The 27,317-nt window shown below is 41.9% G+C and overlaps 3 protein-coding genes across 3 annotated transcripts; all 3 read left to right on the top strand.

Moving 5' to 3' along the window:
- The first annotated feature begins 1,972 nt into the window (after nucleotides 1–1,972).
- Nucleotides 1,973–7,576, top strand: LOC115589155 (uncharacterized). The gene is made up of 5 exons (XM_030429885.1): nucleotides 1,973–2,377; nucleotides 2,517–2,555; nucleotides 2,659–2,772; nucleotides 2,893–2,927; nucleotides 7,426–7,576. Exons 1-5 carry the CDS (start codon nucleotides 2,008–2,010, stop codon nucleotides 7,546–7,548), a joined length of 681 nt encoding a protein of 226 aa, XP_030285745.1. The 5' UTR covers nucleotides 1,973–2,007; the 3' UTR covers nucleotides 7,549–7,576.
- Nucleotides 7,577–11,413: 3,837 nt separating this feature from the next.
- LOC115589153 (uncharacterized) lies at nucleotides 11,414–13,173 on the top strand. Its single transcript, XM_030429882.1, has 6 exons — nucleotides 11,414–11,460; nucleotides 11,604–11,948; nucleotides 12,088–12,126; nucleotides 12,201–12,314; nucleotides 12,435–12,469; nucleotides 12,984–13,173. The coding sequence occupies exons 1-6, from the start codon at nucleotides 11,415–11,417 to the stop codon at nucleotides 13,104–13,106; spliced, it is 702 nt and encodes a 233-aa protein (XP_030285742.1). The 5' UTR covers nucleotide 11,414; the 3' UTR covers nucleotides 13,107–13,173.
- An 8,135-nt stretch (nucleotides 13,174–21,308) lies between these two features.
- LOC115590214 (uncharacterized) lies at nucleotides 21,309–23,067 on the top strand. The gene is made up of 6 exons (XM_030431494.1): nucleotides 21,309–21,360; nucleotides 21,480–21,824; nucleotides 21,996–22,034; nucleotides 22,129–22,239; nucleotides 22,315–22,349; nucleotides 22,603–23,067. Exons 1-6 carry the CDS (start codon nucleotides 21,315–21,317, stop codon nucleotides 22,723–22,725), a joined length of 699 nt encoding a protein of 232 aa, XP_030287354.1. The 5' UTR covers nucleotides 21,309–21,314; the 3' UTR covers nucleotides 22,726–23,067.
- The last annotated feature ends 4,250 nt before the right edge of the window (nucleotides 23,068–27,317 follow it).

Genomic DNA, 27,317 nt, shown 5'->3' with positions numbered 1-27,317 from the left:
AGATTTCACTTCACTTCAAGAGCACAAACTGCAAAAAGGAGGATGTTCGACATGACAGTTTACAGCCATGCTAGTGACTCTGTGAGGCTGCACTTTTAAAGCCACAGAGAGCAGGTAAGTATTTGTCGCCGTGTGTCATAATGTACATTGACTGACCAAAACATATGAATGAGAATTTTATTCTCAATGATAAAAATATTTAATTGCATCTTGTCAAGTGTTTCTGTGGGCTTAGAGATCACACCAACACAAGTATGATCCTGAAGTTTATTTCATATGATGGATATCTGAGAGGATGTAAGTGGGGTGGATTGAGGGTAAGTGGACAGAGTGGAGCTATGAAGGGATGGACGAAAAAGGGTGAGGGATAGAGGAATCAGGGTCGTGGAAGGATAGATGTTGGGTTAGTGTTGGTTGAAACATTCAATCAGTGCGTTTACATGACACTCAAGAAAACCGAATTACTGTGTTAGTCCGACTATGATCGGATTTTTAAGATGCATGTATACACCTTAGTCTGACTAAAATCGGACTGGATCGGATTTCTCACAGTCAGATTAAAACACCTAGATTATTCGATTGATAGTCGCATTACTCCTGCATGTATACTTTCCATCAGATTAGATTTGGATTTTGCGTTCTGCGCAGGCTCGAGATTTTTTTCCCGGGGCTGTGAGCCGGAAGTAGAAGGACGGCAGCTGTGGTGTCTTTCCTCTGAAATCACTGCACGCAAGAGCGCCATTGTGCATCTAGTTTGTGTAATTATCATGTACACCATATACAAAGATGTAGCTTCGTCTCGCTCTTCGTACGCCATCTTTCTCGAATGCCGAGGCAGAGTTTGTTGTTGCTGGTGACGTAAAGAGGTCAGCCGGAGGTGGCTCTGTTACCACTAGTTGAAATGGGTACAGCGCCACCTATCGTACCGGGGTATGACATGCTTCAGCCAATAATTCGATTTTCTCACTGGCATGTATACCCGGACAATTGCAGTTGTCTGATTGAGCAGCCTAGTCAAACTATGGCTGTAATCCGACTAAACTGTGCATGTAAACATACTGAGGGTTCCTGCATATGCAACACGGAGGACCCTGGAGACCTCTATCTTTTGCCATTTAGCTGTGAATGAAGAGGAGCAGTCTGGATGAAATAAGGTTAATCCAACATTTACTTATAAAAACTGCGTGTTGTGTTTTTTTATATATATATATTTTTGTGGCCTTTATGATAGTACAGCTGAAGAGGGTGAGAGGGAGGGGGAGTGACACGAAGCAAAGGGACCCAGGCCGGGAGTCGAACTCAGGTCCACTGCAGAGCCTGAGCACATGGGACCCCCACTCTACCAACTGAGCTAGACGACACCCTTGTTGTGTTTTTTAAAGTTGCATTTAATCACACGTCTCTTCATGACCTCCCTCCCGAGCTGTTGCAGGTCGTCTCAAATGTATGTGTTGTTCAAGTTGTTCTGTCTGTGCACCTTGGTCCAAGAGACGAATAACATGTAGTTACTGTTCATGAACTGTATTCATGAACATAGATGTATAACGAAAGACTTGCATGTAATTTATTCTGTCTGAGCTGCTGTATCTGACTTCTACAAATGAGCTGAGGATATCTTCCATGATGGCTGTACAAAAACCTGTTAGAGCGGCAGAGGAATTGTTACTTATGGCGACAGAAAACTTACAGAAGCACATGTTTATGTCAGATTGCACCAGGCGCAGACATTCATGGTAAAGATTTGAGGTCTTTACATAAATTATTCAATACCCCACCCCTTTTCAATGAACGCCCCTTTACAGAGATATAAGTGCCCTAGCTGTGACACGGTTATACGCACAATGAAGAGCTTCACCTTTATGACATCTTTACTTCTCTGCAGCTTCAGTAAGTACTGGAAGCAGCAAATACAATCAAATTAATTATCCTTGATTATTCCATGCAAAAGTGTGAGTATTGAGCTAATTTAGATGTGTTGTTGATTTATCAGCTAAAGGAATACATCTCATGTTATGTCTGCTGTTTGTTTCAGGCTGGATCTCTGTCTCAGGTTCTGAGTCTCACACTCTGGAGGTTCGGACAGGATATGAAGTCACACTGCTGTGCTCCGACCTCGCCACAAGTCCAACTTGGAAAGAGTGGTTCAGAGTGGTCAACAGAACGAAGCCCCACTGTATCTCCTCTCTGTACGGGTCAGATGACGAAGTGTCATTCTGTGATGGATTTCAAAATGGAAAATTTGAAATGAGCTCCAACGTCTCCACTGTTTTCCTCAAAATCAAGCAAGTGGAATTATCTGACACTGGACTGTACTTCTGTGGATTTTATATGAAAACACATACAGTCATTTCTACTGCAACATACTTAAACGTTCAAGGTAAGACTGGGAGTGATCTCTTTTCCTCGTCATGTTTACACTTTATCTCAAATTGATTGTCACAGAAGTGAGAAAACAGCATGAAGACAAACAGCGAACCAATAGGCAATAAATTATTACCTTCCCATTTTTTTTAAAGGTGATGTCTTAGATGATGAGGACAGTTTTCACACTCTAGGTAAGCTTCCCCTCTTCTCTGCTAAGAGCTTCTTAATTGGGAAAGATATCAGAGCTAAAGCCACCACATTATAACACAGAGTCTAATTCTACCATTTCTCTAGGAGAGGAGAGGTATGGAATGGCAAACATAATGTGTTTGATCCTGGGCGGTCTGACTGTCCTCCTCACTATATTCATCATTGCTCTGGCTGTTAAAATCAAGAAACTTCTGACAGGTACAGTACATTTAGAATTTGTTGCACAACCCCTCTGTACATTCTGTCTACATGATGGAGAGAGTGAAGCATAAAGTGTATCATAATAAACAATCCAGACCTCTATCTTTTGCTATTTAGCTGTGAATGAAGGGGAGCAGCCTGGAGGAAACAAGGTAAATCCAACAATAACTGTCTCTGTCCCGAGCTGCTACAGTTCATATGAAACTGTAAATTCAGAAATGCAAAACAGTCGTCTTCAACATAGAGCTAAAATTATCTTTAATACATACTTTAAAACCCTGAAATGTGTTCTCCAAGCTTACAATTGACAGTCAGTGACCAGTTTCTTTGACCGGAGTTTGATTTCAAATTGTGCAACAAGACTGGCATTAGAATTCCAGTAATCCACCCGTTTTACAGATATTCATGGTGTCCCTGACAGAGAAAGTGACTTTCATTTACAGAATATGGGCTCAGATGACCTGAATTACGCAGCAGTACACTTCCAGGCTAAACCGAAAAGAAACCGCAGGCCTGCATCAGAGAGAGAGATGGAGACACACGTTGTGTACGCTGCCACCAGATAGATTCAGGAAGCAACTGGAACTGCAGCTTGATCATATCATACTGCTGTTGTGTTCTTGTGTGGGTGGATGGTGTCAAAAAAATAAAGTTTGAATGATGTGTTTTTATTTTTTATTTTCCGCATGTCTTTTTATTTGCTATTGGTCAACGTGTCTGCCTTTTATTTTTTGTCTGAGAGGACAAACAGCTTGCTTAATGTGTGACAAAGGAGGACAAGTCAGAGAGGACACTGATGAGTGAAATGGTCGGCGGAGGGAGAAAAGAGTGAGGCTCACATCACTTGTTTGACAGGAAGAGACAGCACAGTGTGGTCTGACAGCAACTGAGGTGAAAATGACGAGGCCTCTGATGTTCTGTAGAGAGTAGCCTCTCAAAGGAAGCAATGACAACCAGCTTCTCATGACAGCATCAAACTAGCTCCTGTATTAAAACTTTTTTGAAAAAACACTGTAGAAATAAATTAATGGGAGAACACATCAGCTAGCAGTGGTAACACGTTGTCAGTAAAAGATAAAGTTTTCACCACAGGAAGATTTCAGACATTTGACCACAAACATCAAAGGCAACGCTGCTCTCACAGAACGAGAAGTTACCTTAAAAATGGATCAGTCTCTCAGTGAAATCTCTTCAGCCCTCATTTCATTTTACACAAGGGTTTCTCATAGAGATTTCACTTCACTTCATAAGCACAAACTGCAAAAAGGAGGATGTTCAACATGACAGTTTACAGCCATGCTAGTGGCTCTGTGAGGCTGCACTTTTAAAGCCACAGAGAGGTAAGTATCTGTCGCCGTGTGTCATAATGTACATTGACTGACCAAAACATATGAATGAGAATTTTATTCTCAATAATAAAAATATTTAACTGCATCTTGTCAAGTGTTTCTGTGGGCTTAGAGATCACACCAACAAAAGTATGATCTTGAAGTTTATTGCATATGATGGATATCTGAGAGGATGTAAGTGGGGTGGATTGAGGGTAAGTGGACAGAGTGGAGCTATGAAGGGATGGTGGAAGAAGGGTAAGGGATAGAGGGAATCAGGGTCGTGGAAGGATAGATGTTGGGTTAGTGTTAGTTGAAACATTCAATCAGTGCGTTTACATGACACTAGAGAAAACCGAATTACTGTGTTAGTCCGACTATGATCGGATTTTTAAGATGCATGTATACACCTTAGTCTGACTAAAATCGGACCGGATCGGATTTCTCACAGTCAGATTAAAACACCTAGATTATTCGATTGATAGTCGCATTACTCCTGCATGTATACTTTCCATCAGATTAGATTTGGATTTTACGTTCTGTGCAGGCTCGAGATTTTTTTCCCAGGGCCGTGAGCCGGAAGTAGATGGACGGTGGCGGTGGCGTCTTTCCTCCGAAATCACCGCACGCAAGAGAGCCATTGTGCATCTAGTTTGTGTAATTATCATGTACACCATATACATAGATGTAGATTTGTCTCGCTCTTCGTACGCCATCTTTCTCGAATGCCGAGGTAGAGTTTGTTGTTGCTGGTGAAGTAAAGAGGTCAGCCGGAGGTGGCTCTGTTACCACTAGTTGAAATGGGTACAGCGCCACCTATCGTACCGGGGTATGACATGCTTTGGCCAATAATTCGATTTTCTCACCAGCATGTATACTCGGATAATTGCAGTTGTCAGATTGAGAAGCATAGTCTAACTATGGCTGTAATCCGACTAAGCTGTGCATGTAAACATACTGAGGGTTCCTGCATATGCAACACGGAGGACCCTGGAGACCTCTATCTTTTGCCATTTAGCTGTGAATGAAGAGGTCAGTCTGGAAGAAATAAGGTTAATCCAACATTAACTTATAAAAACTGCTTGTTCTGTTTTTATATATATATATATATATATATATATATATATATATATTTGTGGCCTTTATGATAGTACAGCCGAAGAGGGTGAGAGGGAGGGGGAGTGACACGAAGCAAAGGGACCCAGGCCGGGAGTCGAACCCAGGTCCACTGCAGAGCCTGAGTACATGGGACCCCCACTCTACCAACTGAGCTAGACGACACCCTTGTTGTGTTTTTTAAAGTTGCATTTAATCACACGTCTCTTAATGACCTCCGTCCCGAGCTGTTGCAGGTCGTCTCAAATGTATGTATTGTTCAAGTTGTTCTGTCTGTGCACCTTGGTCCAAGAGACGAATAACATGTAGTTACTGTTCATGAACTGTATTCATGAACATAGATGTATAACGAAAGACTTGCATGTAATTTATTCTGTCTGAGCTGCTGTATCTGACTTCTACAAATGAGGTGAGGATATCTTCCATGATGGCTGTACAAAAACTGTTAGAGCGGCAGATGAATTGTTACTTATGGCGACAGAAAACTTAGAAGTACATTTTTGTGTCAGATTGCATCAGGTGCAGACATTCATGGTAAAGATTTGAGGTCTTTACATAGATTTTTCAATACCCCACCCCTTTTCAATGAACGCCCCTTTACAGAGATATAAGTGCCCTAGCTGTGACACGGTTACACGCACAATGAAGAGCTTCACCTTCATGACATCTTTACTTCTCTGTAGCCTCAGTAAGTACTAGATGCAGCAAATACAATCAAATTAATTATCCTTAATTATTCCTTACAAAAGTGTGAGTATTGAGCTAATTTAGATGTGTCATTGGTTTATCAGCTAAAGGAATAAATCTCATGTTATGTCTGCTGTTTGTTTCAGGCTGGATCTCTGTCTCAGGTTCTGAGTCTCACACTGTGGAGGTTCAGACTGGTGATGAAGTCACACTGCTGTGCTCCGACCTCGCCACAAGTCCAACTCAGAGAGAGTGGTTCAGAGTGGTCAACATAACTAAGCCCCACTGTATCTCCTCTGTGTATGGCTCTGAGGGCGAAGTTTCATTCTGTGATGGATTTCAAAATGGAAAATTTGAAATGAGCTCCAACGTCTCCACTGTTTTCCTCAAAATCAAGCGAGTGGAATTATCTGACACTGGACTATACTTCTGTGGATTTTATATAAAAACACATACAGTCATTTCCACTGCAACATACCTAAACGTTCAAGGTAAGACTGGGAGTGATCTCTTTTCCTTGTCATGTTTACACTATATCTCAAATTGATTGTCACAGAAGTGAGAAAACAGCTTGAAGACAAACAGCGAACCAATAGGCAATAAATTATTACCTCCCCATTTTTTCTGAAGGTGATGTTTTGGATGATGAAGACAGTTTTCACACTCTAGGTAAGTTTCCCCTCTTCTCTGCTAAGAGCTCATTAATTGGGAAAGTTATCATAGCTAAAGCCACCACATTATAACACAGAGTCTAATTCTACCATTTCTCTAGGAGAGGAGAGGGATAGAATGGCAAACATAATGTGTTTGATCCTGGGCGGTCTGACTGTCCTCCTCACTATATTTAGCATTGTTCTGGCTATTAAAATCAAGAAACTTCAGACAGGTACAGTGATTTAAGAATTTGTTGCACAACCCCTCTGTACATTCTGTCTACATGATGGAAAGAGTTAAGCATGAAGTGAACAATAATAAACAATCCAGACCTCTATCTTTTGCTATTTAGCTGTGAATGAAGGGGAGCGGCCTGGAGGAAACAAGGTAAATCCAACAATAACTGTCTCTGTCCCGAGCTGCTTCAGTTCATATGAAACTGTAAATTCAGAAAGGCTAAACAGTCGTCTTTAACATAGAGCTGAAATTATCTTCATTAATACATACTTTAAAACCCTGAAATGTGTTCTCCAAGCTTTAAATTGACAGTTGATGCTCATTAACTTGGAGTAAAATATGCATTTCAGAGCAAATAGTGATTTTGTTCAGAATGCAAGCAAACAATAGTTGTAGCCTCATTATTATCATCATTGTTTATTGCCTCAGAAACACATGAAAATGCTTCATCAGATCAACCTGGGGATTATTTGTGACCAAACACTTTTTATTTATATCAGTGACCGGTTTCTTTGACTGGAGTTTGAATTGAAATTATGCATCAAGACTGGGATTAGAAATCTGGTAATCCACCAGTTTTACAGATTTTTATGGTGTCCCTAACAGAGTAAGTGTCTCTCATTTACAGAATATGGGCTCAGGTGACCTGAACTACGCAGCAGTACGCTTCCAGGCTAAACCGAAAAGAAACCGCAGGCCTGCATCAGAGAGAGAGATGGAGCCACAAGTTGTGTACGCTGCCACCAGATAGATTCAGGAAGCAACTGGAACTGCAGCTCGCTCATGTTAAACTGCTGTTGTGTTCTTGTGTGGGTGGAAGTTATGAAAGAATAATAAAGTTTGAATAATGTGTTTGTATGTTATTTTCCGCGTGTCTTTTTATTTGCTTTTGGTTAAAGTGTCTGCCTTTTATTTTTTGTGTGAGAGGACAAACAGCTTGCTTAATGTGTGACAGAGGAGGACGAGTCTGAGAGGACACTGATGAGTGAAATGGTCGGCGGAGGGAGCAAAGAGTGAGGCTCACATCACTTGTTTGACAGGAAGAGACAGCACAGTGTGGTCTGACAGCAACTGAGGTGAAAATGACAACACACACATTGTCAGTAAAAGATAAAGTTTCCACCACAGGAAGATTTCAGCCATTTGACCACAAACATCAAAGGTATTTCTGTTCTTACAGAGCAAGAACAGCTACATTACTAGCTGCTGTATCAAGACATTTTTGAAAAAAAAACACTATAGAAATAAATAATAGGAGAACACATCAGCAGCCTGTGGTAACTACCATTGTCAGTTAAAGATAAAGTTTCCACCATAGGAAGATTTCAGACATTTGACAACAAACATCAAAGGCAACGCTGCTCTCACAGAACGAGAAGTTACCTTAAAAATGGATCAGTCTCTCAGTGAAATCTCTTCAGCCCTCATTTCTATTTACACAAAGGTTTCTCATAGAGATTTCACTTCACTTCAAGAGCACAATCTGCAAAAAGGAGAATGTTCAACATGACAGAGTTTACAGCCATGCTAGTGGCTCTGTGCAACTGCACTTTTAAAGCCACAGAGAGCAGGTAAGTATCTGCTGCTGTGTGTCATCATGTACATTGACTGACCAAAACATATGAATGAGAATTTCATTCTTAATAATAAAAATATTTAACTGCATCTTGTCAAGTGTTTCTGTGGGCTTAGAGATCACACCATCAAAAGTATGATCTTGACGTTTATTGCATATGATGGATATCTGAGGGGATGCCAATGGGGTGGATTGAGGGTAAGTGGACAGAGTGGAGCTATGAAAGGATGGGGGAAGAAGGGTGAGGGATAAAGGATTGAGGGGTTGAAGGGTGAAGGATAGGGGGAATCAGGGTTGTGGAAGGATAGATGTTGGGTTAGTGTTGGTTGAAACATTCAGTGTTCCTGCATATGCAACACTGCGGACCCTGGAGACCTCTATCTTTTGCCATTTAGCTGTGAATGAAGAGGAGCAGCCTGGAAGAAATAAGGTTAATCGAGCATTAACTCGTGGTGGACACCGGTGGTCAGGGAAGCCGTCCGACTGAAGAAGGAGTCCTTCAGGGACATGTTGTCCCGGGGGACTCCTGAGGCAGTTTTGGGGTACCAACGGGCCCGAAGGGCAGCAGCCGCAGCTGTTGCAGAGGCAAAGCAGCGGGTGTGGGAGGAGTTTGGCGAGGCCATGGAGAAGGACTTTCGGGCGGCGCCAAAGCGCTTTTGGAAAACTGTCCGTCACCTCAGGAGGGGGAAACGGGGAATCATCCAAGCTGTGTACAGCAAGGATGGGACCTTGTTGACTTCGACTGAGGAGGTCATAGGACGATGGAAGGGGTACTTTGATGACCTCCTGAATCCCACCAAGCCACCCTCTGTAATGGACAGAGCTGGGGGATGATGGGGTATCATTGCCGATTTCCCTGGGTGAAGTCACTGTGGTAGTCAAACAACTCCACAGTGGCAAAGCCCCAGGGATCGATGAGATACCACCAGAAATGCTGAAGGCTCTGGGTGTTGAGGGGCTGTCTTGGTTGACACGCCTCTTCAGCATTGCGTGGGGGTCGGGGTTGGTGCCGAAGGACACAGCTGCAGCTTCAACAATGGAAGCTTTGAACATCGTCCATTCAGGTTCGATATCCCCAGCCTCCACAGGGATGCTAGAGAAGCTCCTTCGGAGGTGGGAGTTGAAGGCTTCTCGGACAGGGGCCTCCCCCAGACGTTCCCAGCTTACCCGCACTACTCGTTTGGGCTTACCAGGTCTCTCCAGGGATTTCCCCTGCCACCGAAACCAACTCACCACCAGGTGGTGATCAGTTGACAGCTCTGCCCCTCTCTTCACCCGAGTGTCCAAAACACACGGTCGAAGATCAGATGATATGATCACAAAATCGATCATTGACCTTCGACCTAGGGTGCTCTGGTACCACGTACACATATGAGCATCCTTGTGTTCGAACATGGTGTTCATTATAGACAGACTGTGACTTGCACAGAAGTCTAATAATAGAACACCACTCGGGTTCAGATCGGGGAGGCCGTTCCTCCCAATCACGCCCCTCCAGGTATCTCCGTCATTGCCGACGTGCGCGTTGAAGTCCCCCAGTAAGACTATGGAGTCCCCCACTGGGGCCCCCTGCAGGGCCCCAGCCAGGACCTCCAAGAAGGCCGCATACTCCGATAGAACTAATAGAAACAGCTTGTTGTGTTTTTTAATGTTGCATTTAAACATGCACGTCTCGTAATGACCTCCGTCCCGATCTGCTGCAGGTCATATTATCAGTTTTTAAGTGTCTTAACGGCCTTGGGCCTTCTTATCTGCCTGACCTGCTTTTACCGTATCGGGGTCCTCCGGTACTGGTCTTTTATCTGTTCCCAATGTTAGAACCAAAACCTTTGGTGAAGCTTCATTTTATCATTACGGCCCTCGCCTGTGGAACAGCCTGCCGGAGGGCCTCATGGCCACTGAGTCTGTTGAGGATTTTAAATGCAGGCTCGAGACTCACCTTTTTAATTTAGCTTTTAACTGAGTCCCCTTTTACTCATTTAGTATTACTCATTTATGCTGTCCTGTCATTTTTCTTTGTCCTTTAATTTTCTCTTAAAGGTTTTATTATTCATTTACGTATTTATTTATTTTTAATGCTGCTTTTACGGGTTTAGTGCTTAAAAGCTATGTTTTGCTCTTAGTAATTTATATTAACATTCATTTATGTTGTTTTAGGAGGTTTTTTCATTTATTTTAGTACTTATTTTATTGATTGTCTCTTTGTTTTCAGGGGTGCCGTCCTGGGAGTTGTCCCGGCCTTGATAGTTGGGGAGTCCTGCCCCAGGTCTTTATGGCTTTGGTATGGGCCCCTAACTGTCTGGGTCGGGGTGGTCTCTGTGGCAGCGTCCCCTGTAGTTGTGGGCTTGGACGGCTCTCGGTGGGGATGGCTCCCATAGGATGGTGTTTCCTCTCTTGGTCTATCAGTGCTCAGCCATACTCTAATTTATCTTGTGGGCGTGGGGGGGTTTACTTATCGGTGTAGTATGCTGTGTGCTCAAGGGTGTGTGTGCGTGTGTGTATGTGTGTTACATGACTGAGGGTGTGGGGAGTGGGGATGTTAAGGGGGTTTGTTTCATTTTCTTTTCTTTTAATGTAAAGCACTTTGGGCTGCATTTTTACATGTATGAAAGGTGCTATATAAATAAAGTTGATTTGATTTGATTTGATATCAAATATTTGTGTTGTTCAAGTTGTTCTGTCTGTGCACCTTGGTCCAAGAGACGAATAACATGTAGTTCAACTGTGTTCATGAACACAGATGCATAACAAATAACATGCACGTGATTTATTCTGTCTGAGCTGCTGTATCTGTTCTGCAAATGAGGTGAGGATATCTTCCATGATGGCTGTACAAAAAACTGTAAGACCGGCAGAGGAATTGTTACTTATGGCGACAGAAAATCATTGACGCACATTTTTATGTCAGATTGCATCAGGCGCAGACATTCGTGGTAAGGATTTGAGGTCTTTACATAAATTATTCAATACCCCACCCCTTTTCAATGAACGCCCCTTTACAGAGATATAAGTGCCCTAGCTGTGACACGGTTATACGCACAATGAAGAGCTTCACCTTAATGACATCTTTACTTCTCTGTAGCCTCAGTAAGTACTGGAAGCAAATACAATCAAATTAATTACCTTTCTTTTTTTCCTTACAAATCAGTAAGTATTGAGCTAATTTAGATGTGTTGTTGGTTTATCAGCTAAAAGAATAAATCTCATGTTGTTTCTGCTGTTTGTTTTAGGCTGGATCTCTGTCTCAGGTTCTGAGTCTCACAATGTGGGGGTTCGGACTGGTGATGAAGTCACACTGCTGTGCTCCAACCTCTCCACAATTAAAACTCAGACAGACTGGTTCAGAGTGGTCAACAGAACCAAGCCCCACTGTATCTCCTCTATGTACGAGTCTGATGGCGAAGTTTCATTCTGTGATGGATTTCAAAATGGAAAATTTGAAATGAGCTCCAACGTCTCCACTGTTTTCCTCAAAATCAAGCAAGTGGATTTATCTGACACCGGATTGTATTTCTGTGGATTTTACATAAGAACACATACAGTCATTTCTACTGCAACATACTTAAACGTTCAAGGTAAGACTGGGAGTGATCTCTTTTCCTCGCCATATTTACACTATATCTCAAATTGATTGTCACATAAGTATGAAAACAGCATGAAGACAAACAGCGAACCATAAGGCATCAAATTATTTCCTCCCCATTTTTTTAAAAGGTGATAGTTTGGATGATGGAGGCAGTTTTCACACTCTACGTAAGTTTCCCCTCTTCTCTGCTAAGAGCTTCTTAATCACAGACACACATAGTCTAACTCTACCATTTCTATAGGAGAGGAGAGGGATAGAATGGCAAACATAATGTGTTTGATCCTGGGCGGTCTGACTGTCCTCCTCACTATATTCAGCATTGCTCTGGCTGTAAAAATCAGGAAACTTCAGACAGGTACAGTACATTTGGAATTTGTTGCACAACCCCTCTGTACATTCTGTCTACATGATGGAAACCATGACGCATACAGTGAATAATAATAAACAATCCAGACCTCTATCTTTTGCTATTTAGCCGTGAATGAAGGGGAGCAGCCTGGAGAAAACAAGGTAAATCCAACGATATCTTATAGAAACTGTTTGCTGCATTTAAAAACACAGGTCTCTTCATGACTTCTGTCCCGAGCTGCTTCAGTTCGTATGAAACTGTAACTTCAGAAAGGCAAAACAGTCGTCTTTAACATAGAGCTAAAATTATCTTCATTAATACATATTTTAAAGCCCCGAAATGTGTTCTCCAAGCTTTAAATTGACAGATGATGCTCATTACTTTGGAGAAAAATCTGCATTTCAAAGCAAATGGGGATTTTGTTCAGAATGCGAGCAAACACTTCCTTTTTCTTACAATTCTTTATTTTCATTTATTCATTTATTTATCACCTCAGAAACATACGAAAATGCTCCATCAGCTCAACATGGAGATTATTTGTCAGTAAAGACTCAAATTGTGCAACAAACCTGGGATTAGAAATCTGCTTAAATCTGGCCAACACCAACCTACTAATCCACTAGTTTTACAGATATTTACAGTGTCCCCAATAGAGTAATTGACTCTCATTTACAGAATATGGGCTCAGATGACCTGCACTACGCAGCAGTACGCTTCCAGGCTAAACCCAAAAGAAACCGCAGGCCTGCATCAGAGAGAGAGATGGAGCCACATGTTGTGTACGCTGCCACCAGATAGATTCAGGAAGCAACTGGAACTGCAGCTCGCTCATATTAAACTGCTGTTGTGTTCTTGTGTGGGTGGAAGGTGTAAAAAGAAAAATAAAGTTTGAATGATGTTTTCGTATCTTATTTTCCGTGTTTCTTTTTATTCACTGTTGGTCAAAGTGTCTGACTTTTATTTTTTGTCTGAGAGGACAAACAGCTTGCTTAATGTTTGACAGAGGAGGACAAGTCAGAGAGAACACTGATGAGTGAAATGGTCGGTGGAGGGAGCAAAGAGTGAGACTCACATCACTTGTTTGACAGGAAGAGACAGCACAGTGTGGTCTGACAGCAACTGAGGTGAAAATCACGAGGCCTCTGAAGTTCTGTAGAGAGTAGCCTCTAAAAGGAAGCAGTGAGAACCAGCTTCTCATGACAGCATCAGACTAGCTCCTGTATTAAGACTTTTTTGAAAAAAACATTACCAGAATACCAGAATACATCAGCTGCTTATGGTAACACATTGTCAGTAAAATATAGAGTGTACAGCCATGTTAGCAGCTCTGTGCCTCTGTGAGGCTTCACCAGGCTCAGAGACACTTGATGTTAGCTCAATGACATTTACTATTGGCTAAATGCTAAGATGCTCTCACCATCAATGTTAGGGGCTCATAAAATTCCATGACAATGCATCCTCATCACTAGTTGCTACTGGTAGGTATCTCATTTAAAGCCATTAAACTCAACCTAACGGTGGTGCTACACTTTGTGTTGAATTCAAAACGTCTCTACGTATACACAATGGAAAAATAATGACGAAAAGAAAATAACAGTGGAACAAGCCGGCCCTCTGCCGTGACAATCATTGTCTGCCTGAGTGAAAAATAAAGTCCCCACCACAGGAAGACTTCAGCCACGACCACAAACATCACTCAACCTGCTGTTCTGAAAGACAACCAAGAGTGATGCTACTACTTATAAACCCGATATCAATCTCTGCTTTGCACACACTTATTTAGAAAACCTTCTTTCACAAACCTCAGCATCTACCTTTCAAATTTTAAACCTCATTAGTGAGTCGGTGTCGCTATAGCGCAAGCTTGCCAGTGACAGAAGTAACTGAGTCCAGACATTGTGGACGAATAAACACCCAGTCACATCAGATTCTGCTCTGATCAGTAAGGAGCACTCAGGGATTACTTTTTTAACATTATGGATTAAAAAGCGTATTTGTCTTCACTCATGTTAATCAACCTGACCGTAGCAGCTATTCAGGCAAATGTGTTTATGTATCGGAGTGTTGACTGCCGCCTGTAGCCAGAGGGGAGACTACTTTATGATCTATGAACGCAACAATCCATCAACCCTCAAAATTTGCCTTCAAACTACTTCTTTATCACAAACAGCTAGCTATTGGCTCTCAGCTGCTGCTTCTGTGTCCCCTCAAGCCACAGAGAGCAGGTAATTATCTGCTGCCGTGTGTCATAATGTAGATTCAGTGAACAAAAATTGGAATGAGAACTTTATTCTCAATAAGAAAAAAATATTGAACTGCATCTCGTCAAGTGTTTCTTTGGGCTAAAAGATCACACCTGCAAAAGTATGATTCTGAAGTTTATTGCATGTTACGAATATCTGAGTAAGGGGAAAGTGTGGAGCTAAGAAGGGATGGCAGGATGAAGAGTAAGGGCTAAAGGACTGAGGGGCTGAAGGGTGAGGGATAGAGGAAATTGGGGTTGTGTAAAGATAGACGTTGGATTCGTGTCAACTGAAGGCGAGAAGATGAAAGTAAACCTCTGGAGTTGAGGGTACATGCTGAGACCAGAAAATATTCAGTGTTCCTGCATACGCAATGCTGGGGAGGGAAAACGGTGTTTTGCTGCAATTTTTTGAAACTTGGCTGTTTTGTCACAGTGCTGGAAAGGGATGCTTTTTCTTCAATCAACACCTGTCCACTTCATGTGTGAAGGTAGTAATCGATGTAGAAAATGGGTTGCATTAGCTTTGCCTGTCATGCCGGGACCACGATTACGTCGAGAGAGAGAGGCATCTAGAAGGGTACGTTTCTAGGCTAAACAGAAAAGAAACCACCAGCCTGCATCTGAGAGAGAGATGGAGCCACATGTTGTGTTCGCTGCCACCAGATAGATTCAGGAAACAACCGGACCTGCAATTCGCTCACATTAAACTGCTGTTGTGTTTCTTGTGTGGGTGGAAGGTGTCAAAAAAAATAAGGTTTATGTCTTGTATTGTTTTGAGAGAACAAACAGCTTAATGCTTAATGTGTGACAGAGGAGGACAGAGTCACAGAGGACACTGATGACGCTGATGAGTGAAATGGAGGGAGCAAAGAGCGATGCTCACATCACTTGTTTGACAGGAAGAGACAGCACAGTGTGGTCTGACAGCAACTGAGGTGAAAATGACGAGGCCTCTGAAGTTCTGTAGAGAGATGCCTCTCAAAGGAAGCAGTGACAACCAGCTTCTCATGACAGCATCAAACTAGCTGCTGTATCAGGACTTTTTAAAACATGTTGAAGAATCTAAATAACAATAGGGTAAATAAGCTGTCATGGGTGACACACATTGTCAGTGAAAGATAAAGTTTCCACCACAGGAAGATTTCAGCCATTTGACCACAAACATCAAAGGTATTTCTGTTTTTACAGAGCAAGAACAGCTACATTAAAAAATATGTCAACCCCCCTATGACTTTGTAAGTAATAAGGAGTAAATCTCAGGTTGCACTCTTAAATATCAAGTTCCCAATCTTGAGAAGTGTTTACTGAACTGTTCCTTAAGAGCACCGGGAGGTTAGCTTGAATAATAACTAGTTTTGTTATATTCAAGAGCTCAAATAGCAAAGTAAAGGAGACTGTTAACCAGACAAAGTCCACAGCCATGCTACTCGCACTGCGAGTACAAAGGCATAGTGATATTTTGAGCTAATGCTAACATCAGAATGCGAACATGCTCACTATATCAAAGTTAGGGGTCATAAGATATCACGCCAGTCCATCCAATAGTTGCTGAGACATCTCATTGAAACAGTCAATCTTATGGTCTACCCAGATGTCAGGGGATCTCCTACATCTTTAGGATTCATCCTCTGAGGAGCAGGAATGGTCACATTGGACAACACACGTCTGATGAATTTGTCTGCTGCCATTTTCTTATTTTCAGTGATGAGTGATGTTTCGGTCACATGTTTAAGGTACATCCTGATGTATTTGTTAAGTCTGTTTTCTCTGCACTGCTTTTCTTTTTCTTTTTTTCAACACACCAACCTTCTGAAGGTAACAGTGTTGAGCCTCTAAGTAGTAACATGGGAATCAATAAAAGTCTAAAGACAGCTGAGTCTTAGAAATGAACTCTCCTGTAAAGTCGATTTCAGTATGTGTCCGTAATATGAGTTAACGATGGTATTGCATTGTCAAGGAGGTGTGAGCTGTCAGGTGAAAACAAAGACGCCCCGCCTCTCTAAATCCCTTTGTACCAGCGCTGTGATACAAACTCTCCCTGCAGTGACGCGATCAAACACACGATGAAGAGCTTCACCTGGATCACAGCTTTACTTGTCGGCAGCCTCGGTGAGTACTAGTGCTTGATTATTCTCAGCGTCAGATAATGTGAATAGTAACAGTCCCACATTAGTACTGAATTATTTTTGTTGTTGCCTTATGAATTTCATGTTGTGGATGCCGTTTGTTTCAGGCTGGATCTCTGTCTCAGGTTCTGAGTCTAACACTCTGGAGGTTCAGACTGGTGATGAAGTCACACTGCTGTGCTCCAACCTCGCCACAAGTCCAACTCAGACAGACTGGTTCAGAGTGGTCAACAGAACCAAGCCCCACTGTATCTCCTCTATGTACGGGTCCGATGATGAAGTTTCATTCTGTGATGGATTTCAAAATGGAAAATTTTAAATGAGCTCCAACGTCTCCACTGTTTCCCTCAAAATCAAGCAAGTGGATTTATCTGACTCTGGACTGTATTTCTGTGGATTTTACATAAAAACACATACAGTCATTTCCACTGCAACATACTTAAACGTTCAAGGTAAGACTGGGAGTGATCTCTTTTCCTCGTCATATTTACACTATATCTCAAATTGATTGTCACAGAAGTGAGAAAACAGCTTGAAGACAAACAGCGAACCAATAGGCAATGAATTATTACCTCCCCATTTTTTTTAAAGGTGATGTTTTGGATGATGAAGACAGTTTTCAAACTCTACGTAAGTTTCCCCTATTTCAGTGGATTTTACTTAAAGACACATACAGTCCTTTCCACTGCACCATACTTAAACGTCCAAGGTAAGACTGTAGTTAAGCCCAACTCCTCAAAAGATCTAATTTTCTTGTCATATTTTTTGCATGTTTCAAACTTACTGACATAGAAATATGAAAGCAGCCTAAAGACATGTGGCTAACTGTGAATAATGATATTTTACTGTCTTAATAATTATACGGTTTTATTTTTTTCCAAGATGATACATGGGAAAATGAAGTGGATTTTGAGACTACAGGTAACACTGTGTAAAAATGTTTCTTGCAGTGGAGCCTGAAGGAACAAGAATCCTGTTGATTGTGTCCCTGGGTGCTCTCGCTGTTTTCTTCATGGCAGCTGCCATCGTTCTGGCTGTTAAAATCAGGCAACTTCAGAAAGGTACAGCCGGCCTATCATTTGATGCACATCCTGTTCAGTGATCCTCAACTAATCAGAGTTATCTTTTGTCATGTAGCTGCTGATGGACAACTGCATCCTGAATTATGCAAGGTGAAGTACTGCAATATTCCGCAACCAATATTCAACTTTTAATTTCATCCTACTTAAAGATAATACAAGCTAAGGTATGATGAATGGTGCCAACCAGTATTTTTGTAAAGTATGTGGCTGAAACACGACCTCAAGATCCAGCTTTCTTGCTGTAAACTTTTCGGTTTTTATTCACCAAGGTCAGTGCAGAGTCTGTGACAAACTTAGCTACAGTGTGTGATATGCGTTACATGACCGTAAATACTTTGGTTTACAGAATCTGGGCTCTGATGAGCTGAACTCTGCAGCACTGAAGTTCCTCCCAAAGCCAATAAGAAACAGGAGGCCTGCATCAGAGAGACAAGTGGAGACTCACGTTATCTATACTGCCAGCAGATAGACTCAGGAAGTTACTGCAGCGCTGATGCTTCATCATATTAATCTGCGTGCTTTGCTCGTGTTTGCTGCTTTTATTTTATTGGCCAAAGCCTCTGTCACACAGAGTACACTGATGACTGTCACGCCTACTCATAGGGAGAGTCAAATGGAGGGAGGAGTGAGAGAGAGACACATGACTTCACAGGAAGAGACAGAACAGTGTGGTGTGAGTAAGTCAGGAGGCCTCTCAGGTCAAAGCTTTGCAGCAAAGCATACAAGTAAACCTGAAAAGTGACCTATGTTGTGTTGAATAATAACTCAGCCTTTGTATTTCTACTGAATGGAAATAAATAGCAATTGAATAAGCCAGCTCTGTGTGTTGACCATCATTGTTTGTCTGAGTGAAAAATAAAGTCCCCACCACAGGAAGACTTCAGCCACAAACATCACACAGCCTGCTGTTCTCAAAGACAACCAAGAGTGCTGCGACTACTTATAAACCCGATATCAATCTCTGCTTTACACACATTTAGGATACCGTTCTTTCACAAGTGACATCAGCATGGGCCTTTCAACTTTTAAACCTCATTAGTGAGTTGGTGTCGCTATAGCACAAGCTTGCCAGGTGACAGAAGTAACTGAGTCCAGACATTGTGGAGCACTCAGGGATTACTTTTTAACATTATGAATTAAAAAGCATATTGATCTTCACTCATGTTCATCAATCTGACTGTAGAAGCTATCCAGGCAAATTACCTCCATTGTCATGTGTTTATGTATTGGAGTGTTGACTGCCGGCTGTAGCCAGAGGGGAGACGACTTTAAGTCTGTAAACGTAACAATCCATCAACCCTCGACGTCGGCCTTCAAACTACTTCTTTGTCACAAACAGCTAGCTATTGGCTCTCAGCTGCTGCTTCTGTGTCCCCTCAAGTGGTACTTTAAAAGCCACAGAGAGCAGGTCATTATCTGTTGCTGTGTCTTATAATGTACATTCAAACAAAACTTGGAATGAGATCTTTGTTCTCAATAAAAAATATATATTTAACTGTATCTCATCAAGTGTTTCTGTGGGCTTATAGATCACACCCGCAAAAAAAGTATGATCTTGAAGTTTATTGCATATCATGGATATTTGAGATGATGTAAGTGGGGTGGATTGAGGGTAAGCGGAGAGCGTGGCGCTATGAAGGGATGAGAGGATGAAGGGCACGGGATAAAGAATTGAAGGGTAGAAGGGTGAGGGATAGAGGGAATCAGGGTTGTGGAAAGATAGACATTGGATTCGTGTCAATTGAAGGCGAGAAGATAGAAGTGAACCACGGGAGCTGAGGGTGCATGCTGAGACGAGAAGATATTCAGTGTTCCTGCATACACAACGCTGTGGATCCTGGAGGCTTGATTGAAAATGATGTTTTGTTACTTTGCGACTTTTTTAAAGATTGACCGTTTTGTCACGGCGCTGGAATGGGATGTTTACCTGGCAGAGTGTATTCTTCAATCAACAACTTTCCACTTCATGTTTGACGGTAGTAGGCGATGCAGAAAGTGGGTTGCATTAGCTTTGCCTGTCATGCTGGGACCACGATTACGTCGAGAGAGGGGCATCTAGAAGGGTACGTTTCCAGGCTAAACAGAAAAGAAGCCACCAGCCAGCATCGGAGAGAGAGATGGAGCCACATGTTGTGTTCGCTGCCACCAGATAGATTCAGGAAACAACCGGACCTGCAGCTCGCTCATATTAAACTGCTGTTGTGTTTTTTGTGTGGGTGGAAGGTGTCAAAAAAATGAGGTTCATGTCTTGTATTGTTTTGAGAGAACAAACAGCCAAATGCTTAATGTGTGACAGAGGAGGACAGAGTCAGAGAGGACACTGATGACGCTGATGAGTGAAATGGAGGGAGCAAAGAGCGATGCTCACATCACTTGTTTGACAGGAAGAGACAGCACAGTGTGGTCTGACAGCAACTGAGGTGAAAATGACGAGGCCTCTGATGTTCTGTAGAGAGAAGCCTCTAAAAGGAAGCAGTGACAACCAGCTTCTCATGACAGCATCAAACTAGCTGCTGTATCAGGACTTTTTAAAAAATGTTGTAGAATCTAAATAACAATAGAGTAAATCAGCCATCAGGGGTGACACACATTGTCAGTAAAAGATAAAGTTACCACCACAGGAAGATTTTAGCCATTTGACCACAAACATCAAAGATATTTCTGTTCTTAAAGAGCAAGAACAGCTACATTTAAAAATATATCAACCCCCCCTATGACTTTGTAAGTAATGAGGAGTAAATCTCAGGTTGCACTCTTAAATATCAAGTTCCCAATCTTGACCCTTAAGAGCATGGGGAAGTTAGCTGGAATAATAACTAGTTTTGTCATCATCGAGAGCTCAAATAGCATCGTAAAGGAGACCGTTAAACCAGACACAGTCCACAGCCATGCTACTCGCTCTGTGAGTACAAAGGCATAGTGATACTTTGAGCTAATGCTAACATCAGAATGCGAACATGCTCACTATATCAAAGTTAGGGGTCATAAGATATCACGCCAATCCATCGAATAGTTGTTGAGACATCTCACTGAAAAACACTAAAGTCAACCTTATGGTGGACCCAGATGTCAGGGGATCTCCAACATCTTTGGGATTCATCCTCTGAGGAGCAGGAATGGCTACATTGGTCAACACACGTCTGATGAATTTGTCCGCTGCCATTTTCTTATCTTCAGTGATGAGCGATATTTCGGTCACATGTTTAAGGTACATCCTGATGTATTTGTTAAGTCTGTTTTCTCTGCACTGCTTTTCTTTTTCTTTTTTTCAACACACCAACCTTCTGAAGGTAACAGTGTTGAGCCTCTAAGTAGTAACATGGGAATCAATAATAGTCCAAAGACAGCTGAGTCTTAGAATTGAACTCCCCTGTAAAGTCGATTTCAGTTTATGTTGTCCGTAATTATTGAGTTTAAATATCGAATGGGTATTATTGCATTGTCAAGGAGGTGTGAGCTGTCAGGTGAAAACAAAGACGCTCCGCCTCTCTAAATCCCTTTGTACCAGCGCTGTGATACAAACTCTCCCTGCAGTGACGCGATCAAACACACGATGAAGAGCTTCACCTCGATCACAGCTTTACTTCTCTGCAGCCTCGGTGAGTACTGCTGCTTGAATATTCTCAGTGCCAGATAATGTAACTAGTAACAGTCACAGAACAGACTTATTTTTGTCGTTGCCTTATGAATTTCATGTTGTGGATGCCGTTTGTTTCAGGCTGGATCTCTGTCTCAGGTTCTGAGTCTCACACTCTGGAGGTTCGGACTGGTGATGAAATCACACTGATGTGCTCCAACCTCTCCACAAGACCAACTCAGACAGACTGGTTCAGAGTGGTCAACAGAACCAAGCCCCACTGTATCTCCTCTATGTACGAGTCCGATGGTGAAGTTCCATTCTGTGATGGATTTCAAAATGGAAAATTTGAAATGAGCTCCAACATCTCCACTGTTTTCCTCAAAATCAAGCAAGTGGATTTATCTGACACCGGACTGTATTTCTGTGGATTTTACATAAACACACATACAGTCATTTCTACTGCAATATACTTAAATGTTCAAGGTAAGACTGTAGTTAAGCCTAACTCCTCAAAAGATCTAATTTTCTTGTCATATTTTAGCATATTTCAGACTTATTGTCACAGAGATATGAAAGCAGCCTAAAGACATGTGGTCCACTGTGAATATTAATATTTTACTGTCTTAATAATTTCACTGCTATATTTTTTCTAAGACGATACATGGGATAATGACGTGGATTTTGAGACTACAGGTAACACTTCATTTTCTAAAGATTGTGTTTAGTGTACAAGTTTATAATCTGGAATATGAAAGAAGACTGCCCAGTGTAAAAATGTTTCTTGCAGTGGAGCCTGAAGGAACAACAATCCTGATGATTGTGACCCTGGGTGCTCTCGCTGTTTTCTTCATGGCAGCTGCCATCGTTCTCGCTGTTAAAATCAGGCAACTTCAGAAAGGTACAGCCGGCCTATCATTTGTTGCACATCCTGTTCAGTGATCCTCAACTAATCAGAGTTATTTTTGTCATGTAGCTGCTGATGAACAACTGCATCCTGAATTATGCAAGGTGAAGTACTACAATATTCTGCAACCAATATTCAACTTTTAATTTCATCCCATTCAAAAATAATACAAGCTAAAGTATGATGAATAGTACAAAGCAGTATTTTTCTATTATGTGGCTGAGAACACATTTCAACATTCACCCTTCTTGCTGTAAACTTTTTGGTTTTGTTCACCACAGTCAGTGCAGATTCTGTCACAAACTTAGCTACAGTGTGTGAGATATGTTACATGACCGTAAATACTCTGGTTTACAGAATCTGGGCTCTGATGAGCTGAACTCTGCAGCACTGAAGTTCCTCCCAAAGCCAATAAGAAACAGGAGGCCTGCATCAGAGAGACAAGTGGAGACTCACGTTATTTATACTGTCAGCAGATAGACTCAGGAAGTTACTGCAGCGCTGATGCTTCATCATATTAATCTGCGTGCTTTGCTCACGTTCGCTTATTTTACTTTATCGGCCAAAGTCTATGTCACACAAAGGACACTGATGGCTGTCAAACCTACTTATAGGGAGAGTCAAATGGAGGGAGGAGCGAGAGAGAGACACATGACTTCACAGGAAGAGACAGCACAGTGTGGTGTGAGTAAGTCAGGAGGCATCTCAGGTCAAAGCTTTGCAGCAAAGTATAAAAGTAAACACGGAAAGGTGACCTATGTTGTGTTGAATATAGAATGTCAGTCTCTGTATTTACACTGAATGGAAATAAATAGCATTTGAATAAGCCAGCTCTTTGTGGTGACAATCATTGTTTGTCTGAGTGAAAAATAAAGTCCCCACCACAGGAAGACTTCGGCCACAAACATCACACAACCTGCTGTCCTCAAAGACAACCAAGAGTGATGCAACCACTTATAAACTCTATTTCAATCTCTGCTTCACACACACTTATCTTTACTTACTTTCTTCCGTTACTTTCAAAGCAACATCAACCTTTAAACATCAGATTCTGCTCTGATTTGGAGCTGTTTACCGACAGGAGGAGAGCTTTAGAGATTACTTTTGAACTTTCTGGATTCTGGAAATTCCAGAATACAGAGACAAGAGGGGGGAAAGAAGTGAGTGCTGAGTTCGGGGAGGGCCTAGACAATCACACACAGAAACACACACCCACACCATAGCCCACTAATTTACAGCCAATGTACAGTAAAGTACTGTGTAACTGTGGCAAATAAACACTCGCGTAACAGGAACAGTTCAAAAATGCTTCATCAAATATCCAGTATAAGAAAATTAAGATGACAGGAGGGAAGAATTAAAATCCCTTTTTCTAAAATTTCATTTATAAAAAAGATACAACATTAAGGTGAATAAATTCATTTCTCGCCAGACTTTGATTCTGATTCTCACATGCTTCTTCTTCACCCGCTCTCAGAACCAAAAATGTTATCATTTTATTAGTAATTGATCGTTGTTTGAACTAAAGAAACACCCACTTGACGTTTGATGGAGGAGGGAACTGTGAAGACACTGATGATTGTTGCATGTCCTTATAGGGAGAGTCTGCTGGGAGGTAGGAGTGGTGATGAACAGTGGTTAAATAGGAGGAATAATAGGAATAAGAGTGGTTAAATAAAAATGCTGAAAATGTTTCCATAAGCCTGTATTTTCTCTATTCGACTGAAAAGATTCACTTATATTTTCATTCTCTAATCTTCTTTATTGTATTCTGACAGAGTGACTGTAAAAATGAAATAGACAGAAAAGGGCTTGACTTTTGCTCTGGCTGTTGTTTGTCTTGTGCCCCCTCCCCCCTGTAATTTTCCACTGTGGTCGAAAAAACAGGAAGACTGGCCTTCTGCTCTATGCATTCAAACCACATGCAACAAAAGCTGTACAACTTTCACACTGACGTCTCTTAAAATGTGAAGATATTTTTGTTAGATTTTGATGGTTGTGTTGTGGTTCAGTAGAAGTCTAATAACAGCCTGTGATCAGATTTAAAATGCTGTGTACTTTGTACATTTCAAATGTAAAACATTCGTTATTTTAGCAATCATTGTCAGAGTTTTGAGTTCACTGACACTTATTTAACATGATGGACAAAAATGGCAAAGTAAAAACAGCTGAAACATTGTTGATGAGTTTATTCCAGCTGTGAGGGCCAACAGTGTTGAGTTAAGTCACTGCCCTGAATTGTTTTCTGCTTTTTTTTTACACTGCAGGCCAATCAGCCAGGCCACTGGGGTTCCCTATGACCAATACAGCATGGAGAAAACATTATTGCTTAGATAAAGATGAATAAAAAAACTCATGAGAACAGAAATGTATACTATCAACCACTGTTGTACTCTGGAGTTAATGGCTTTCTGCGGTGCCCTTCCACTGCATAAAACGTGATAATGCATCCTCTAGGGTGCCCATCCACTGGACAAAACCTGATGAAGCGCCTGATACGGTGCCCGTCCAATGGAAAAAAAAGGTTAAAGTGCCCTCTATGGTGCCACTCTACTGGACAAAACTTGATAAAGGCCCTCTAGGCTGCCCTTCCACTGGACAAAACATGATTAAGTGCCCTATAGGGTGCCCTTTCAATGGACAAAACACGATAAAGCACCCTGAGGATGTCTTTCCAATGGAAAATTTGATAAAATGCCCTACAGGGTGCCCTTCCACTGAACAAAACATGACAAAGCGCCCTATAGGGTACCCTTTCAATGGACAGAATGCGATAAAGCATATCAAGGGTGCCCTTCCAATAGAAAATGTGACAAAACGCCCTACAGGGTGCCCTTCCACTGGACAAAAATGTGATTAAGTGCCCTATAGGGTGCCCTTTCAATGGACAAAATGTGATAAAGCACCCTGTAGGTTGCTGTTCTACTCAACAAAATGTGATAGTGCATCCTTTAGGATGCCCTTCAACTGGACAAAATGCGATAATGCACCCTCTAGGGTGCCCCTCCACTGGAAAAAACATGATTAATGTTGGGACCAACCGCACAGTTCTGACAATAGAGCGGCCTATCTAAGGTCAAAGCTTAAAGGAGTCATCACCCGGAAATCGCAATTTCTCTCGTTAAATCATGCATATTGGTGTTGGACCTCTGTTGAAACTTGCCTGAAAAGCTGGAGTTTGAAAGTGGCTCATTTTTTTCGCTTTGGCTCTTTTTCCGAACAGGAATAGCGCACAATAGTGCGCATTCCTAAATCACGAGATTTTGACTCTGCTCCTGTGATGACATTACCACAGGAGGCTACTTGCATAAGCTCACATAAGCATCGGCTCACAGCCGTCCTCAGCCAGACTTTCTGTGTGAGCACGCCGAATCTGCCTATTTCTCTGTCATTTTCACGCCATACATCGTGACCGCCAGCATTAAAACTCAGGTCTTACATGTAAAACACGAGTGTGAAAATTAAGAAGGAAAAAAAAAATAATTTACCATTCAGAGACATCCTGCTGTAAACGTGTCTCTTTCACCGTCTCTGCCTCTTCACTCTCCCGTTCGGTTTCCGACTCTGGCTCGTACATGAATGCCTGAATTCCGTAAGGTTCGTCATTTAGTGCGTTCCCCATGACAGGGGGCTGTTTATGTTTTGGAGTCTGTGTGCATGCAGGCTCGCCCCCGATTCCGGCTCTGTCCTTCCTGCGGCCAATCAACGCGCGCCTCATTACATAATAATACAGTGCACATCTAGACCGGTCAAAACCTCGCGCATAATCCCGCGTGAGAAAGTCGCATAGTAAATGAAACAGAACAGTCATTAACCTTCTGTGTTACTCTCTGTCTGTCTTAGGTCAAGGTCATATCTATTTATATAGCACATTTAAAAAATGTATTGATCAAAGTGCTTCACAGGTACAAGAATCCACAATACAAATAAATAAAAGTGCCAGCACGGCCATCCAGTCGCTCAGGATGACCAAAGACAACCACTTCTGTTTTGTTTTCATTCAGACAGAGAAAGTTCAGATCCAGCCAGGTTTTTAGATCACTCAAGCAGTTGAATAAGGGCTGTAGGGAGTCTGAATTGTTTGGTTGTAATGGCAATTGCAATGGTACGTAGATTTGTACATTATCCACAAAGCAATGAAAGGAGATGTTCTGTTTCTTTTATATGGAAACAAAGGGCAGCTTATATAACAAAAACAGTAAAGAGCCTAAAACAGAGCCTTGGGGAAGAAGAAGAAAATTCACCAAGTTGGGCAGAGTAAATTCTGTTTGACAAAGATGATTTTAGCCACTCAAGGGCAGTACCATTAATGCCCACACACTTTTCAAGTCGGAATAAAAGAATCAAGTGATTGACAGTGTCAGAGGCAGCAGTCAAATCCAAAAGCACTAAAACCACTGAGTTACCCGAGTCAGCTGTTAAAAGAAGATTGTGTAGCACTCTTAGAAGGTCAGTTTCAGTAGTGTACTGATGCTTAAAACCAGACTGAAACTTTTCATGAATACTAAAATCATGCAAGAATGATTGCAATTGATTAAAAACAATAATGAGTTTCGAAATTGGTCTAAAATTGAAAAGAACTGAATGGTCTTGATCTTTCTTTTTTTAAAAGAGGTTGCATGACTGCATGTTTAAAAGCGGAGGGAACACACCCTGTGCTAAGGGATGAATGAACGAGAGTTAAAATGCTTGACCCGGCAGTGTTTGAAACGCCTTTGAATAAAGAACAGGAATACTGTCCAGGGGGCGGTTTGCAGGACGTAGCTGTTGTCAGACAGATGGGGAATGAAACCGGCTGAAACTGCTGGAAGACAGCTGAGCACAGAGGAGGGACAGAGGGGTCTGACATAGAACGAATGGAAAGGAGGCTAAGAACAGAGACTGTGTTAGTAAAATACCTCATGAAATTCTGACGCAGAGTAGATGAAGGCACAACATGATCTGTGTCATGAGGATTAATGAGAGAGTTAATAACATTAACTCGTAACAGCGCCTGAGGCCTCCGGCTGTCGTCAGCAGCGTGAGATAAAAACTCAGTTTTTGCAATTTTCACTGATTTCGGATAATTAAAT

Source organism: Sparus aurata, chromosome 10 (assembly GCF_900880675.1).
Source record: "Sparus aurata chromosome 10, fSpaAur1.1, whole genome shotgun sequence".
NCBI lineage: Eukaryota > Metazoa > Chordata > Actinopteri > Spariformes > Sparidae > Sparus > Sparus aurata.
This window is presented reverse-complemented; position numbering and strand designations above follow the sequence as displayed.

Excerpts from the sequence above, each read along its gene's own strand:
- LOC115589153 (XM_030429882.1), top strand. The coding sequence starts at position 11,415 with ATGAAGAGCTTCACCTTAATGACATCTTTACTTCTCTGTAGCCTCA. Across the intron at positions 11,461-11,603 it reads TTTACTTCTCTGTAGCCTCA|GCTGGATCTCTGTCTCAGGT; the intron begins GTAAGTACTGGA and ends TGTTTGTTTTAG. Across the intron at positions 12,315-12,434 it reads AATCAGGAAACTTCAGACAG|CCGTGAATGAAGGGGAGCAG; the intron begins GTACAGTACATT and ends TTTGCTATTTAG.
- LOC115589155 (XM_030429885.1), top strand. The coding sequence starts at position 2,008 with ATGTTATGTCTGCTGTTTGTTTCAGGCTGGATCTCTGTCTCAGGTTCT. Across the intron at positions 2,773-2,892 it reads AATCAAGAAACTTCTGACAG|CTGTGAATGAAGGGGAGCAG; the intron begins GTACAGTACATT and ends TTTGCTATTTAG. Across the intron at positions 2,928-7,425 it reads AGCAGCCTGGAGGAAACAAG|AATATGGGCTCAGGTGACCT; the intron begins GTAAATCCAACA and ends TCTCATTTACAG.
- LOC115590214 (XM_030431494.1), top strand. The coding sequence starts at position 21,315 with ATGAAGAGCTTCACCTCGATCACAGCTTTACTTCTCTGCAGCCTCG. Across the intron at positions 21,825-21,995 it reads AATATACTTAAATGTTCAAG|ACGATACATGGGATAATGAC; the intron begins GTAAGACTGTAG and ends ATTTTTTCTAAG. Across the intron at positions 22,240-22,314 it reads AATCAGGCAACTTCAGAAAG|CTGCTGATGAACAACTGCAT; the intron begins GTACAGCCGGCC and ends TTTGTCATGTAG.